We start from the raw sequence: 17970 nt of genomic DNA, 5'->3' as shown, positions 1-17970 counted from the left end.
CGTGGGGACCTCATTGAAGAATACAAATACCGTGTACCCTCGGTTTATACAAGTGTAAGGAATTTATACAAACATAACTGCTAACAATTTTATTGAAACTCCAAAGGATAAGCTTCGGATCCAGAGAAGTAGAAACCGGAACTGCAGTGGATGCAGTTGAGGAAACTGAAATTAGAAAAAGAAACCTTACTTAATGAATGCCAAAGCTTGAGAATCGATTTTATCAATTATGCTCAGAAATTCCAATTCAGCGGTACAAAACTTGACAGTGAACGCATATTCCCAATCTAACCTCAAATGAAATAACGCGTACAGCACAAATAATGTCGCGCTGGCTGCACTGGAGGCACGAAACACACGGCAAAAGAGATGTGACGTACGAGATGCGTCGAAGGTTATACTGCAAAATTAACAGTTACAAACCAAGATTAGATTGCTTGAACAAGTGTTATTGTATCATATGCTATTAATCATTATGAGGGTCAAGATATATTGATCAATTTATGCACAGTTAAGATTAAATATTTCGAGACTAACCTTCTAATTTATTACCACTGGGGTAAATTTAGAAGTGGCTTGGAAGCCGTTTAGAGGTACATAGGTGTTTGCAAGTGTAATTGAGTGCAATGGTTAGTATGTTAATAAATGACTTGGTAGACCCAACGTGACTAAATTAATAGGGTTAAATGCCACAGGGCGTAAAGTTAATAGGCTCGAAAGCCGGCAATACTGCCAAGTTTAATTAATGCGTCAGAGACGTCTTAAAGTTGGGTCAAACCAAATAGTAACGTGGCATGCATTAATCATGATAAAGGGCCCATAGCATGCATTAAATCAAAGGATGATAGGAAGTGAAATTGCACTCTGGTCACTGCGGGCAATACAGTAGCCTAGAACACCATTTGTGTCACCTCCGTATCATATAAGCCAGTCAAAAGTTGAGCCCTAATGCTTCAAAATTTCTCTCGAAATCGATACTTAATCTAACTTAATCTCTAAGGTCTCCGTTACAGTAAAACGGAATACAATTTCAATTAAATAGGACATGAATCAGTAAAATTTCTAATAACAAGGTCCCAGAAGGATTACTAGAATTTGAAACAACCAACACCAGGGGCCACAGCTATAAACTAAAAAACTGCGTTGTAATTCATCAATGCGTCAACATTTAATCTCGCTTCGAGTTCCCGAAATGTGGAACAGCCTACCTGAAGATATTGTTGACGCTCCGAGTATGCACGCGTTCAAGAACAGATTAGGCAAAACCATGCAGGAGCATATGTTTAGTCTTGAAATGCCTATATATATAGTACCCTACGGAACAACAAGTTCTTGACACGATTTCAAACCATTTTTCGTTGAAAAGATCTGATCAAAAAGCCAAATTTTGTAGATTTATGACACGAAAACTACAAGAATCGGCGACAGGCCTTTCCAGGCCTATTCTTCAACGCCGAATATATATTCTATACTATACAAAGAGACCATACTAAATTTGGTTTTATTTGTGAAATACAAATCTCTGTTGAACCGTTCTCTTTTCAAATTGCAGCATTCCAAGTGTCGTGAAAGAGGTGTTAGTTTCCATATGTGTCTGTGGGGGGCGCTGGGAATTCACTGGGGAGCCAAGGAAGCGCCAGCCTTCAAAAGTTTGGGAACCCCTGGCATAGCATCTTCAGCCTTGAAGAAATAATCCTGTTTAGGCCTGTCACCGATGTTCTTTTCATGGCTCGTTCACATACCTAAAACTGGTCATTTGACAAGATCTTATCAACTGGCGTTTGTTTACATCATCACTGGGCTTTTACTAGTTCCGTAGGGTGCTAGGCATTTCAAAACTGAACATGTACCTACTCTTGCATATCGTTGTTCCTGTTCATTCTTGTAATCGTTCATACTCGGAGCGTCAGCAATATCGTCAGGGAGGCTATTCCACATGTCGGTAAGACGCATCGAGAATAAATGTTGTCGCATGGATGAACTGCTCCACAGTTTTTTTAGCGTTTAACCGTGACCCTTGTCCTTGTTTCAAACTTAAGTAATCCTTCTGGGGCCTTGTATAAACCATAAGTATACTTCAATAAGGGCCCTACACAGATGTCGATAGCATTTACTTGAAAGCATAATAACCTTCAATCTTTTTTCATAAGACTTGCCCTTAAAGCCTATAATTATCCTTATTGCAGATCTTTTAACACTTTCGGACCTATTTTTGTGTTTTTTCAAATATAGGTGACCACACTTCGGTTCAAAACCCTGGATTCGGGCGCACGACAGCAACAAATAACAGCTTCGTCGCTTCTGCATCTAGGCACTCGTAGGAGCGTCTGATCAGTCCAAGAAGTTTATTGGATTTATTACTCAACTACGTTTCGACAGTTGTCCAGTGTATACTTTGCTCGAGCATTTTGTCGACTTTCTGGTGATAGTTTTTTTCACTCTTAATTTTTAATTAATCCTTCACTAATTATTCTAAAACCTTCTATTTGTATGAACCAAGCTTAACTGTTATTCCCAATCTTTTTCTGAAGCTTCAATGAAACTACTTACTACTTACTCAATGAGAGACGAAACGGAAAAAGTTTTGTGACGTAATATCAGTGGAGTTACTACCGAGTATAAGGAAGCTGAAGCACTACAACACCCAAAGCTGCTCTATATTCTTAATGATCATAGTGAGTCAATAATCGGGCTTGTATTGCTCATCAAGTGATGAGATTTCTTACGATGTCACCGACCCTCACTAGAGTGATTGCTTGGAGTCCGCGGCTGTTCAGAGCGAAGGCTCCGTAGAAGTTGTGAGCGAGTGTCGCGCAGCAGCGGCATCCTGGTGAAACTCCTGTGGAAATACTAGCCAGCAAGTACTATTAGTGGTCGCCCTGACTAAACGAATCTTGAGACACTAGTAAAAAAAGGTTTTTGTGGTCGTTCGTCCAGACCAAACTAATCTTGAGACACGAAAGCACATTTTTTGTTGTTGTAAACTAATCATGAGACACTAGTAAGAGTGTTTTTTTTGGTGGGCGTCCTGACCAAACTTCTTTGGAATCGCTCATCAGCAAGTTCGATTGGTGTGTTTTGCGCTAAACATACCAAATAATTTCGAGCATCAAAATATGACAATTTGGACTTATAAAAGCAAAATATTTTTATAAAACTGCAAATTGTTGAGGGAATATGATTTTTTTTCTTCTGACGATTTCTGTAGTAAAAGTAGGCTGATTCAATGCTTAGTAGCGCTCGAATAGTATATACATAGGGCGTGCATAGGAAAAATGCTAGAATTAATAATGTCAAAATTTTTGTCGAGCTGCAAAGAAATATATCAGGGTCGTGGGTTCAAAGACTTTGAATTATTTTAAAATGTTCGCCATTGATGAAATGATTTACACTGCTCCATGTTTTGATAAATGTCAAATTAGAGATGAGGAATGGTTATATAGAAATTGGGGCACGTGGAATGTTTTAAAAATCAAAGTTAACTTCTGAAAAATTTCATCTCATATATAATTTCTTGTTATTTACAATTAATAATCCTGTTAAAATGAATAATACCATATATAACCATAAGTTAAATCAGATTTAAACGTTTAGCTTTGACTGCCGTAAGTTAATTTTTCAAGCCAACACTTTCGACTACGTATTGTTGCCTAAAAAAACAATACTATGCTAATATATCATTTAATTATAGCAAATGCTTTCTCTACATTATTAAACAGACTCGTAAACAAGAGGTTTAGGCGGTAGAAATGGGATCGATATCCAGCAAACGAAAGTCTGTTGGGAGCAGCAACAGCGCCGTTGCTAAAGCAGCAGGTGTCTCGGCGAGCGATGGTGCGCACGATGCCCTGACGAATGCGAGCAGTGAAGGCGGCGCGCCCTGGGCGAACAGTGATGCTTCGAAAACTCTTGCGACCTCACACGCAGACGACGGTACTTTTGATCGGGGAAATACAACAACAAGTGTCAGTGAAGGAGTGAGTGGCAGAGATTCTGATTTAGATGAGAGCCTCGCACCGCCAATACTTAGGAGTAAAAGTGATAGCATTCGAAACCGTAAGACTGGAGAAGTAAATTCAAAGAAAAAACGGATTCATAAATTTAGAGGTGGAAGATCTTTGCCAAAACCGAGCGCGGCCAAACATGATCGGGTGATCTCTCGTGCGTTGTCCGTTAACAGGGAGCGTTATCCTTTTATTCATTTTGAGCCGTCTTTCGCGCAGAGAGTCGAATCCCGACGAGAGAGAAACCGGCAAAAACTAAGAGATAATTTACAAAAGTTGATCGAAGAGAAGGAGAACGAAGAAAGAATAAAATTAATTGATGATTCAACAAATAAACTCATCGAGTCTAACGCTTTTGCGCCAACAGAAGACACTTTTGATGAGCATCGCAACTCCAGTCCTGATGATCACAATTTAATAGATCAAGTTCATCATCTGCCGTCTGATGGACCGGAGTCGTTCACATCCGGCACTTGGTGGAACAATGAAGAAAAAAAGAAAACAGAATTCATTACATCTTCAATTACGAATTTTGAAACCATCGCTCCAGCCCCCACTTACTTGTCCGAATCCAACAATAAATTTCCAGAATTCAGTTTATTTAATGAGGAGATAAGGGTATCCGTTGATAACCATGAAAGTCTTACTAGGAAAATTCTAGAGAATCAGGCACAGAAGAAGAACAGGCAAACTGGATTAGGGTTCACTTCAGCTTTGTTACTGCCTATCAACTCGCCGTCTGATAGAATAGTGCGAGGCTTCGTGGATGTTAAAAAGACAAAAAAGTCAGCGAAACGAAGGCCCACTGAAATCAAGCGTCGTAAAAAATTGCCAGGACACCAAGCGAGAATTGAATCATCCCAAGTAGGAAATACGAACAGTATTCTAAAGAAAGATAGGAAGTTGAAGTCATCGTCAACAAAAAACCTCAAATCATCCATTACTCATTCGCAAAATTTGGAACTCGAATTTCCTGACGTGGGTAAACGGATAAATAAGAAGAGAATCCGTTTCGATATAGATGAACCTGATACTCGAAATGGGCCTAAATTTCATAAAAAGCCTCTGAACAGAAAGTCTATTTTTGTGAGTACTCCTAAACGCGTAAAGTTCAATAACGGCAACGAAAATGAACTGATAAAACACAAGTTCCTCCTGAGGTATCAAAAGAAATCGAAACTCGGATATGTGCCAAAACATCAAGCTTCTAGAAAACTTAATAAGAAAGTCCCATCTTCAGTTTTATCGAATGCTAATCGATCAAATTTGAGATCGGTTCAGGAAAAAGTTGATGCAGTATTTAGCATTGAAAAACCAGTGCATACTTTAAAACCAGGACATGATCAATCGGCTAAAGATACATTAACCGATGTGCGGGAAAAGGTATTTTTAGAGCCAGCATTGACTCAAGACGACAGGGAAATTTTCAATCATCAATCGCGAATAAATTCTGTAATTTATCCATTGGTTGCAGCTGAAAATTCGTATAAAATAGGTTTCAGTGAAGATATTGAACCTGAAATCTTAAAGCCACATTATTCTCGGTTGACAGATGAATTCGGGGGGCTCGTGCAATCCAAAATGGCAAAGGGGAATGAGGCCATAGTGCAGCAGTATCCCCCTGTTAAACTTGAGCTTCCGATCATCAAAATTACGAAACCTGAGAGCGACGAAGATGAAGACGATGAGAAGCTCTATATTGGCATGGACGACTACTGGAACAACACTTGGCATCCGACACAAAGCACGGCAAAGAATAAACTACCTACATTAAAAAATAACAAGAAGAAAAATACACAGAATCCAACCAAAAAACAGGAAACCAAGACCGAGAATAGCCAAAAGTCAGGAGGCAAAAAAACATCCTCTTTCAATAAAGTTTCGCAGCCAAAAAAGAAAGAGAGGATCGAGAAACCTATGGTATCACCCGAAGTTGTGGCTGAAAGTTCTTTGTTCAACGGATTTTCTAGTAGAAACAGAATTCCGGATACCCCAGAAATGGCTGACATTCAAATAAAATCAAAATCTAATGCGGGAAAAAATGCTTCCAGTTTGGACTCTGGTCCAGAAGCGATAAACGAAACCAAAGATGAAACACATAATAATATGAAGGCCAAAGGCGTTAAAAAGCTCGTCCCCTCTAAATCTGAATCCGAAAAAGCCCGAGTCATGGAATCGGAAGAAGACCCTGAGTCGAAGGTAAGTTCTTTTCTAGAGATTGCATGTGCTTGCGTTGTCCACATTCAATAATCGTACTAACATACGTTTTGTTTTCCGCGCATAAGTAGGAAGGCTGTCAGGACGCAAGTTATTAGAAACGTGTACCTATACCATTCATGATTCACAAGCTATTTCTTTCGTCATCCTTGGTGTGTTACTATAAGCGATGCCCGGCTGAGGCACCGCTTTCCTGTGTAGCAAACAATATCTTCTTGCCTCAGATACGAGCATATTAATTGCACGGGAAAAAATAAACTAAATAGTTAACTGAATAACAGAAATAGCCGAAGAATAACATCAATGTCAGATGTTCTCATGATGAGTGCATGAGAGATCGATGTCGAGAATGGGAAGACTATATTCTGATCAATGCAAACGCAATAGATCAGCAGCTGATTGATCACCAGTTGACTAATCACCAGCTGATGGACATTTATGAATATAAAACGAAATCACTTCCTCGATACATCTTCTTGTACACGGTCGGCACGCGAATGAAATTACAGAGCAACACATGTTGTTGCTTAAATGGTTGCCGTGGAGATGTGATGGACTTCAATAATAAAAATTGGGATGTTGTTCTGGATAATGTTTACATTAGCTTGCGTATCGTTATATTCCTAAAGTTAGTAGTGTCTAAATGTTTTATTCTGAGACCAGATGAACGGTAAATTTAGTGTGCTGCTAAGAAGGAATAATACAGCATGTTTATTTATGCAGAATAGTTTCTGGATTTAAAATGAGCTATGTTTATTATGAAGCATTTCAGGACTTACTTTACATTATACAGTAATTTCCTACCGATAGCAGATCAATCCCGCGATGACTTTGCATTATGACACATTTGTGATGCACAATCCCTGTTTTTAAGCAAAGCATCGTATGATATCGATTAAATAGTTCTTTTGCCTGACATACCCACGAGGCTGCACTCTAATGAAAAAATAGATACGCTCGACGTAAGTTTGTCGCTTAAAGTATATTCGAGCGCCACGTATGAATGCATGGATAACTTATTACGTTTATAATAACTGTGAGATCACAAGACCATCTGAAGTATGTTGGAGTGTCTGAACACGGGCGAGCAGCGCCACGTGGGATCGATGACGTACTTTTCGGTGACTGGTTCATGGAAGAGCGGCGTTACTGCGCCGCTGCAACGCAGTAGTACCGGCGTTACTGCGCCGCTGCAACGCAGTAGTAACGGCGTTACTGCGCCGCTGCAACGCAGTAGTAACGGCGTTACTGCGCCGCTGCAACGCAGTAGTAACGGCGTTACTGCGCTGCTGCAACGCAGTAGTAACGGCGTTACTGCGCCTACAACAACGCAGGTGTTGTAGGCGCAGGTGTTGTAAGAATTTTAACATGCAGAAAATTTTTTGTATTTCTATGTATGTAATGTATTTTTCTCAAAAAGTTCTTCCTGAAGATAAATAATTGACATAGTCTCAGAGTGTTATGGAATTAATTAAAGGTAAAGCAGGATTCCATAATGGCGAGCGAGTAGTAGTAGTAGTAGTAGTAGTAGTAGTAGTAGTAGTAGTAGTAGCAGTAGTAGTAGTAGTAGTAGTAGTAGTAGAGGATTTACTAGCGCTTCAGATAGCTATCTATTTTGCACCGGAGGTGAGATCTTCAGCTACTTCAAAGATGTTTGGTCTCTTCCGTCTTCAAGGCTTATAGCCTGATCCATTTTAGGCGCAGGAGCTGGGCGGTAGATTCCCTGCTCATGGAGTGAGGGTCCGCTCCGGCTTCATGTACCTATCAGCTCCAGCATAAGTTTAGTGAGGCTTGGTCTAGGTGATGGGAAGGTGCACTTATAGTCACGCGAAAGGCGGTGGTGCAAGTGCATATGACCGACAGGCGGTGACGTTACGAGGTCATGCTAAATCTCTGGCAGCAGGTTGCATTCCATCAGGTATCGTCTAAGGTTATCGGTTTCGAAGTTACTTCGCCGGTCGTCCCGCAGCATTCCAGTGAGCATCTCGTCATGATCAAGGGCGGATGTGTTGGGGTAGCAATTTTGTAGGATGTCGTTGTGGCTAGGGCACTCCGCCAAGACATGCAGAACTGTCAGGGGTACCAGGCAGTCGTCACAATATGGTATAGGACGCCGCTCAATCAAGTAGCCATGAGTGAGGCGCGTATGGCCAATCCTCAGTCTACACAGCGCTATCTCCATTTGTCGAGATCTCTGGTACGATGAGCTCCATGCTGATACACTGTCCTTGATTGTTCTCAGTTTATTGTTTCTCGTGTTCAGCCACAGCTTGCACCATATATGGTGAACGCTGGTCCTGATGCGGGGGTAGTGGTCTTGACATGGGACGTCCTCCCTATAAATGGCCGTGTCCGACGAGGTAGCGCCCACCGCCGCCTCATCCGCCCTGTCGTTTCCCCGCACCCCACGTGTCCCGGGACCCAGCAGATGCTTATCGTTTTTCCCGCCTCCACCAGGCGCAAAAGCCAGGCCAGAATTTCCAAGATGATAGGATGTTTGCTGTTGTAGGTTCTCAGGGCCTGCACTACGCTTTTGGAGTCTATAAATATTGTATAGTTACGTTCGGGGTGGTCATCTATAAGGGCCAGGGCACAGAGTAATGGCGAGCGAGTGCATAAAGTGTTGGCGGTGTAAAAAAAACACATTTTACTCATATATACGGATTTACTCAAATATTCAGATTTTACTTATATATTCAGATTTTACTTATATATTCAGAGTTTACTTATATATTCAAATTTTTCTTAAACATTCCGATATTTTGCTGAAATATTCAGATTTTGCTTAAATATTCAGTTTTTACTTAAATATTTCGATTATCCTTAAATACTCAGATTTACTTAAATATTCAGATTTTACTTATATATCCCGATATTTTACTTGAATATTCAAATTCCACTTGAATATTCAGATTTTACTCAAATATTCAGATATATTTAAATATTCATTTAAACATAAATATTCATATATACTTATATATTCATATATACTTATATATTCAAATATACTTATATATTCATATATACTTATATGTTCATGTATACTTAAATATTCAGTTTTACTTATATATTCCGATATTTAACTTGGTTTGCGCTAGAGAGCACCGGAACAATTACGACAACACTTGCCTTGTCAGCAGTCATCGGCGTCCACAAACGTTTGATCTCGAGTGGTGAACGCCTGCAGCGCTGGCAGAAAAAAGTTTACACTAGGAAAAATAATGCACTACATTGTCCGAATAGTAACACACTTTATGCGCGTAGCAATGATCCGCCCATTTTTTAAAGCCAAATATAATATAATACACCTGAGTCAAAGGTCAAAGTCCCACTAAGTTATCTGTGTGTGATTTAAAGCTAATAAGGGAGGTCAGTGCTTATCGAATATTTTCATTAATAAGCTGTCCTGTATTCAAAGAAAACTTGTACTCAATTATGAATGAAAGCTCACATGCACTAACATTGCATCTTGATAATATGCTAGCGAAATTTCTTATGGTTTTTAAATTAGTGAAAATTGCAGGCATAAATATACGTAGGTTTTCGCGTAATTTCAAATTAATGTACGCATGGAGATCTGTTCGCGTCAATGTGCTGTGACCATATAAAGTGAGAGTTCCAGCGCTGTTTTTTTTCGTAATATTTCTTTAAGCAGCGAGCAAATGCACCGCGCAGCTGTTCGAAGCATAGTTCTCATTCGCACAGTCATTAACTTTAACAAACCTAACATAATTGACACTAAATGCCCTAGTGTAGGCGTTAACTGTAGAGCACGTAACCCCAAGGTCACAAATAATTTCTCTTCACGCTGTGTACAATGCTGTTGTTGAAAGTCTATTATTATTGTGGCATCACGTGCTTCGATGATGCACTATTTGTCATTCTTTAACCAATACCAGTTGTTGACGGAACGCTAAGCTAATCCAACGCTCTGTATAAGTTGTTTACAAAGCCTCAATTAAAAGCAAGCTCAAGGACCTGGTAGTGAAGGTGCACCATATAAACCGTGGCAGTGCCCCGGGTCGCACACTAGTTACAGGGAAGTGCCAAGGACGAGCGTAACCGAAGTGAAGGTCCTGGCCTGACATCGTCAGGTCACGCCTATATAACACAGGCGTCGCTCCTCTGCATGCAGTTAGCGCTGAGACGGTGAGGAGTGAGTTTATCAGGAAACCATTTCTCTTCAAGAATTTTAGGCACATTTCTTTCTCTAGATTCTCTGTAGTAAATGGCTATCCGATCCCGTATATAGCACGCCAAGATTGCGTGTTCAATCTCTCACAAACCCAAAATATTATATTGAAATATTATATTTCAACGCAAATTGTGATAATTCCAGCTGATCATTGATTTTTGTTTTTTGAAGATTATGTTTTAGCGTATAATTCAGAATAAATAAAGTGTCCATCGATGAAATAGTAATGATATAATATTTCATATCCATTTTTCCTTGCCATGCCAACACAATAGGGCATAAGGAATTTATCCATTCAAAAGTGGGCACAGAATGTTGGAAGTGACGGGAGGTTGACGAGGAATTAGCTCTAAACAATACGGATGCGTTCTTAGATCCTTACTTTTCAGCGGTCAGGACCCAATAAATCATGCCTTAACTGTATTAAAAATCACTGTAAATTAATCCCGTTCAGAAATCGAGAGCAAGAACTGACCTGAATCTCATTGAATTGAAGCGCGCTCAGGAGACCTCAATTGACATGTTTTTCTCTCGTTTTGTGGTAAGAGGAAGATTTTTAATGGGCGGCTTTTAACACTTGCTTTCTTCTTTGACACAACTAATGTCGGTGTAAAAATATCAATTTCCTCTTCAGATTTAAACGCTGGAATGTACTAAACTAATACGCAGTAAAGCTCGCTTGGCGCAATAAGCATTATGTTGCCACACTTACATCTTGTCGTGCATGCACACTAATGCTTCACCTAAACATTTATTCATACGTTAATAAATCACTTTAAAATTAATGAAATGACTGGCTAAATTTTACAATGGAATTAGGCAAGTTTTGCTACTCGAATTCATGACGAAATAACGAAGATAATTTTCAATAATTCAATATTTTTAAACAAACAAATTGTCAGCATTTTTCCGCGACGATAAATTTATTTTAACAGAAAAGGCGTTACTTTGCATGGTATTTTAATGACGATTCTCCGATCTCGTATATAGCACGCCAATATTGCGTGTTCAATCTCTGATAAACCCGATCGTCCACAGAATCACTAATATATTCAATTATGTGAGAAAATTAGATTCACAATGATATGGAATTAAATTTTGAAACTAAATGAACGATTGCAATGACCAACTTCATGAGATTGTTTTGATCGAGCTGTTGCTCTGAAAAAAATTATCAGGCAGCAGCAGGAACGACCGTACATCGAAGTTTTCATCTCAGAACTTTTTTAACTTATGAAATTGCACGCAAGCGTCAAATTGAAATCCTAACATCAATCGCTTATGCAAAAACGTTGTCCAACTTTCTCCCTAAATGTGCGAAAACTTTGTTCTCGATCGAGAATGAACGCCTTAATGAATTGAAAAATTAGCTTAAAATTTGCGTAAATATTCCCGTTTCCATGTAACCAGAGATTACCCATCAATAACGCTTACTTTAGGTGTAATTAACGATCCAGGTTTGTTTGATCCTTCGTATCCAGATTTTTCATTTTTCGAAAAATTTAGCTTCACTCAACCTTGGGGTTATGAAAAATAGTTATTGAATTTCGGTATTTAAATAAAATAAATGAGCAAATGGGTATATCACGTTAAAAATTCATGAACGCACCCTCGCCTCTCAACGACAACTCCCAAAACACTTGTGCGGGAAAGGTGGAGAAAAAACTCTACGGATTTTAGACCTGAAATTAAACTAACTAATATAAATAGTTGTTAGAATAGAAGAATACAATAGAAGTGTCGGCACTGAAGAAATAGGCCCATGGCCTTTTGCCGATTCTTGAATTTTTCGTGACTTGATTCACAAGGGATCCGGCCTTTGGAACCCGATCTTTCCATAACTGACGTTGTTTTATAAATAGTTGTTGTTTTATAGTTGATGTTTTATAAAAACTCTGAAGTAATATTATAATTAAAAAATCTATCAACAAAAAAAATTTCCAACTCGTAGCCACAGTAACTGTCTCATTTTTATCGAAAACCAGCTCTCATGTAATAAATACTTTGGTAGCTGCTGCATTCATTGGTACTCGTAAATCATAAATAATATTTCGAACAAAAGTCACCCGTAGCACGTGGGATGCAGAACCACGATCATTGATAACTTCCGGTTCCCGTATTATTTAATTTCCTAGCATGAAGGCCTGCCATCAGAGGGCTGGCATTGTTCATTGAGGCTTCTGTGTGAAGCACAAGCATGACCGAGCAGCACCAGCGGGCGGTTGGGACCAATTACCTAGATTAGGGCGGTCACGTCAAGCGCCTGACCACGGTCATCCTCGCCTTCCACAGTAATGCTGACTGATAAATTACGTAACAAATTACCAGACTTGAATAATGAAGCCCCTAAACCCACCCATTCACTGGAACTCCTCGCTCTAAACAGAGGAAGTTTCTACTTTAGAAGAGGATAACTGTGAGCCGGAGTAGCTGGTCGTGACTGATGGCGGCTGTTTACACAAAGAGCGTTGGTGATTTACTCACAGTTTCCTGGAAGCGTAAGTAACGTAGATAACGTCCATACTTTGCGTGGGCCCTTGAGTCATTGAGGATAATATGAGCTTTGAGAGACATGGCTTCTTCAGCAGGATGGAGTTTATAGCTGCCGCAGTAACTTGGTATTCGTATTTTACACCCACATAGAAGAATATATTTTACCCTTCTTTTAGGATGCAAGTTTAACCTTGGAGGGACCATGTGCCAACAGGAATGGCCCAAAAAATTAGGGTAAAACGAAGATTTTTCGCTCTAAGTGGACAAAATTGATTGCAGAAAATCTCAAAAAAATTGGAATTTCTTCAAATTTCTTCAGCCATAGAAACTAATCATTTCATTTGAACATTTCAGTCAGAGTGTCAATTAATCGGCAACTCGTTAAATTTTGTTGACGTCTCAGCTGTTAATTTTTCTAATAAAAAGCGAGCAATGACTGAAGCAGAGGAAGAAGCTGTCAAAACGCCCCCAGAAATAGAGCAGGAGCAAGAAGCATCGCCTGATGAGGAGCGACCGCAATCCATGCAGTTGACTGAAAACGAAGACAACAGGAGTGAGAAAGACGAAATGGAAAGAGAATTAGATGAGAAAGAAGTAGAAATAGACAATCCCAAGGCTCCAGAGAAAAAGAAGAACAATAAAAAAGCGATTGGCGCAAAGCGAATGGCGTCACCGAAACCTAAGCGATCGAACGTAAAATATGTAGTACCCAAACTGAACGTGGTGAGTCAAAATTCCGAATAAATCTTACACGCCTGAGCTCCTGCTATTTTTTATTTTACTGGTAATTAACATATGATAGGTATTCTCTCGTGGCAAAAAAATAATGCTTATATGGGGCAAACTTGACCAAAGAAGGGAACAGTTGGGTCCCTGTTCGTATAGATAGTTCAACGTGACCGGTGATTGTAATGCTCATCGAGCTACTAAATCTCGTTCAAAGTTTATTTAGCTGCATAGTTAGTGGAAGAATTTGAGGGGCTTTTACAGATTATAAAATAGTGAAAACGTTTTTAGAAACGTTTTTCAAAACTATACTAATTTTTCGGAGCAGAAATATTTTTGTGCCAAACGTAAGTGATTTAGAAGTATACTGCGTAGTACAAATGAAAATAAAAGTAATTAGAGCATTTCTAACCACATTCTTTACGACAAGAGTTAGTAACAAAATTACTCAATGAAATAAGTGTAATCCCACTTATATTTGGTTCAGATTAAATTTTTTATTATACTTTCAAGTATGCTTTAGTATTATATTGCTTAAAGTGTGCTGCATTTGTACCATACATGGACTAAAATATTCCCATCTCCCCATCCGAAAAAAATCATGAACTTTAAAGCGTCGAAATACCTGTTGGTTATAATTCCTTTCACTTGAGCACCTCATTTCACTTTTACACTTCACTTAACCTGAACACTTTAACTTAACCACACTCTTAAATTAACCTGAATACTTTAACTTTAACACACCTTTAATTAACTTAACCTGAACACTCCCCAACCCTCAAACTTTAAGTAAACAAGTAGCGTTCTCCGATGTGAACGCTGCCTCGTAATTCTAGCACATTCAAAGTGGTTGCCTACGCCATTCTCCGCCCAGTCGCTCATGCACTGATTTTCATTTATTTCACTACTATGAATTGTGTTATCTATGAAATTAAATTATAATTCTTCTAATCTTACTTCTACTCAGATGAGAAGGCCCACAATCTGTTCAATCAATCTCCTCTTATTTGTCCATGATCATCAAACATTTTCTTCAACAATTGCACCCAGTTGACTATCTTCGAACGTTCCTGACTTTGAGTTCAGCGTTTCTTAGTAACATATATTTTACAATAAGAATCCGTTCGTATGCCATTGATGCCAGCTAGTGATTTGATTATAAGTAACGCTGCCACTTAATTCAAAAATAAAAAATCATTGGCCACATGAAAAAATGACCAACCTTATACGTTTCACAATCTTGAAAGAGATTGCGCTAGAGAAATGCTATCCCAAACCTGACTGATTATATCCAGAGTAGAGAATTATTTCTGGAATATCAGTGATTACTTCAAAGTTACCTTCAAGAAGTTATCTGATATCTACCAATGAATATAACACGTCAAACATGGAGAACCATTGCTGAAATATCTGTATTTTTTCAAAGTTATGTTCATAAAAGTCATCTTATTTCACATCCGTTTTCTCCAGAACTCGGATGAGTATCACATTACGGGGCCCAAGGGACAGGACCTCTACGACGAAGCCCCCCCGCCGCTACCGCCTCTCAACAACGGTGAGTTAAAAACTGACACACCCCACGAACTTTATTGTCTTGCTAGTGGGCAAGTGACAAGCTGACACTCCTCACGAACTTTATTGTCTTGCTGGTGGGCAAATGACAAGCTGACACTCCTCACGAACTTTATTGTCTTGCTGGTGGGCAGCTGACACTCCTCACGAACTTTATTGTCTTGCTGGTGGGCAAATGACAAGCTGACACTGCTTCCAAACTTTATTGTTCTGCTGGTGTGCAAGTGACAAGCTGACACTCCTCATAAATTTTATTGTCTTCCTGGTGGGCAAATGACAAGCTGACACCCCTAAAGAGCTTTATTGTCTTGCTGGTGGGCAAGTGACATGCTGACACTCCTCACGAACTTTATTGTCTTGCTGGTGGGTAAGTGACAAGCTGACACTCCTCATAAACTTTATTGTCTTGCTGGTGGGCAAGTGACAAGCTGTCACTCCTCACAAACTTTATTGTCTTGCTGGTGGGCAAGTGACAGTTTTATGTATTCCAGCTTATCAATTACGCTAATACTCTCTTTTTAATTTCAAATAAGTGTACCTATTTCTCATTGCACAATAATGTTTAATTTTCAAATTAAACAATATTTCCAGTGGAAGAAAGAAGGCAACTTCGAGTGTTGAATAAAGTCATGTGGTATTATTAAAAAGTTTAAAATTGTATCGTCAACATAGAAGTAGTAGTTTAATAACCCCACGTCTCAAATCTATGCATGAGAATTTATGCTTCTTAACAAATGCCAGAGTGAAATATTTGGACACGATAGCCCAACGGCAAGAGTGTTCAGATGTCGTTTTGTTTGTTTATTTTTAGAACATCTCATTGAGGTCATGTCTATCCACTTGTCAGCTCACCCGAAGTCGTTTATATTTATAATGTCTCACTAAGGTCATGCCCATCTACGTGCCCAGCTCCCCCGATGTTCTGCCCGTCCCTCTATATAATATCTCACTGAGGTCATGCCCATCTACGTGCCCAGCTCCCCCGATGTTCTGACCGTCCCTCTATATAATATCTCACTGAGGTCATGCCCATCTACGTGCCCAGCTCCCCCGATGCGGCGCAGCGTGTCACGAAGCGCCCTGCCGCCGCCAGCGCAGGCCAGCAGGACGGTGTCTGCGGTCAACACACCGCGCTCCGAGCGCGGGATGAAGTCATCCAAGCGCAGGAGCAAGGATGACTCGCGCATCCAGTATGAACTACAATTGGATGATCATGAGTTCTTCAAGTAAGGGAGAAATATTGCTATATATCGCAATTAAAATGTAATCATTTAAAAACTATGTCTTAGAGCGGTCGTAAAATTCAGTTTTATGTTCGCTAACCATAATATGAGACAATGCGCATCCAGAATTAAGTTTATAAGATTAATGAAACCAAACTGCAATAACTGGTAGGCCTAGTATGCAAATTTGACAGCGCCAGAATATTGATCCCTGCTATAGAATCGCAAAGCCACGCGAACGGAAAGTAATAAATAATATTTTATAGAAAAAAATATTCAATGTATTTACGATTAATGAGTTAAAATGCCAATTAAATCACTTGTAAATTAAATCACTTGTAGATACTAGCTGTAAAATCACTAAAAGTAAAATTAATGAAAGAAAGGGACGCGAATTTTCGAAATTCTTAGGAGCTAATAAGAATCGTTACCGTATCCATAAGAATCGTTATAATTTCCGAGTAATAATTCAAAATATACACTGCTCGAGAAAATTATATAATTAAATATCCAGAGAGAAATTATGCGATGTGTCTGGAAACAGCACAAACTTAAATGCAAATTATCAGATAAAGGACAAGCTACAAAACTGACAGCGCTATACAGTAAGTTGGTGGAGTAACCAGTACCGCCCAGGAGGGGTTTGAGGAAGAGGTTAAGGAGGTGAAGTAGCGGAGAGGGGTTAATTAAGGAGAAGGGTTGCGAAATGTGTTCGAGGGTGGGGGTTGAGGATTGAGGTTGAGTTTGAGGGAATATGAGGGTATTGCGGGGGATTGTCGAGGAGGGAGGTTGAAACAACGGCACACACAACTCGTCACTTTCCTGACAGCCACAAACGGCGGTACCCTGGAACCTTAACAAACATAAAACATTTGCTCGGCAGTGGATAAAAAAATTAATTCAAGGTCACATGGTTGTTAGAGACACATTTTCACTCATAAAAATGTGAGGTAAAGAAGACCTTGCGATAACGCGAGCAGATAGCGGGCAATTATGGTCAAGGTGGGGGAGCATAAAAGAGTCTTGTTATTAAGATAAGAAACGTGAATTTTTGCATATTTTATTTGTGAAGAAGCATGGTTCAAGGGCGAACTTTTTATCATAAGTTGGTTGTATTGTACGATCCTGTTATTTATATAAATACTGCGATTTATAATATACTGCAATGATTGCGAACTTAACTCCGTGGACTGAGTTGATAAGATACCTGAATATTTCTCTGAAACATGCCTTCAGCCTCAATGTACTTATTTACAACCGTGTGAAGTCAGCATTAGATTTCTAAGAAACACGGAGCGCTTCGATATGAAGTAAAAAATTTCCAAATAAATAATAATACTCACACCTGTACACTATGCAGCGCACGCGAGGGGTTTAGCTTTAAAGACCTAGCAAATTTGAAAATAAATAGAAGTGAAATTTTTTAATCTCAATGGAAATCTCATTGAAGGACCGTCGTTAAATAGCTGATTCGAGCTACATCATATCCAGCCGCACCATATCCAGTAGCACCATATCCAGCAGCACCATATCCAGCAGC

The 17970-nt window shown here is 39.4% G+C and overlaps 1 protein-coding gene and 1 long non-coding RNA gene across 2 annotated transcripts in view; one reads left to right on the top strand and one right to left on the bottom strand.

Annotated features, from left to right (window-relative positions):
* Positions 1–53: 53 nt before the first annotated feature.
* On the bottom strand, positions 54–1000 carry LOC125177911. Its single transcript, XR_007156715.1, has 2 exons — positions 538–1000; positions 54–400 (listed from the first exon to the last, which is right to left on the bottom strand). It is a non-coding gene; the product is annotated as an uncharacterized LOC125177911 (long non-coding RNA).
* A 2890-nt stretch (positions 1001–3890) lies between these two features.
* Positions 3891–17970, top strand: part of LOC108679729 (echinoderm microtubule-associated protein-like CG42247) — a 43376-nt gene continuing 29296 nt past the window's right edge. The window contains exons 1-3 of the mRNA XM_018168442.2: positions 3891–6203; positions 15106–15190; positions 16253–16433. Coding sequence (XP_018023931.1) covers positions 5586–6203; positions 15106–15190; positions 16253–16433 — 884 coding nt within the window. The 5' untranslated portion in view covers positions 3891–5585. The remainder of the gene's footprint in view (positions 6204–15105; positions 15191–16252; positions 16434–17970) is intronic.

This window comes from Hyalella azteca, unplaced genomic scaffold (assembly GCF_000764305.2).
Source record: "Hyalella azteca isolate HAZT.00-mixed unplaced genomic scaffold, Hazt_2.0.2 contig5577, whole genome shotgun sequence".
Classification (NCBI taxonomy): Eukaryota; Metazoa; Arthropoda; class Malacostraca; order Amphipoda; family Hyalellidae; genus Hyalella; species Hyalella azteca.
The sequence above is the reverse complement of the archived record's forward strand: the minus strand, read 5'-3'. Positions and strand labels throughout refer to the sequence as shown.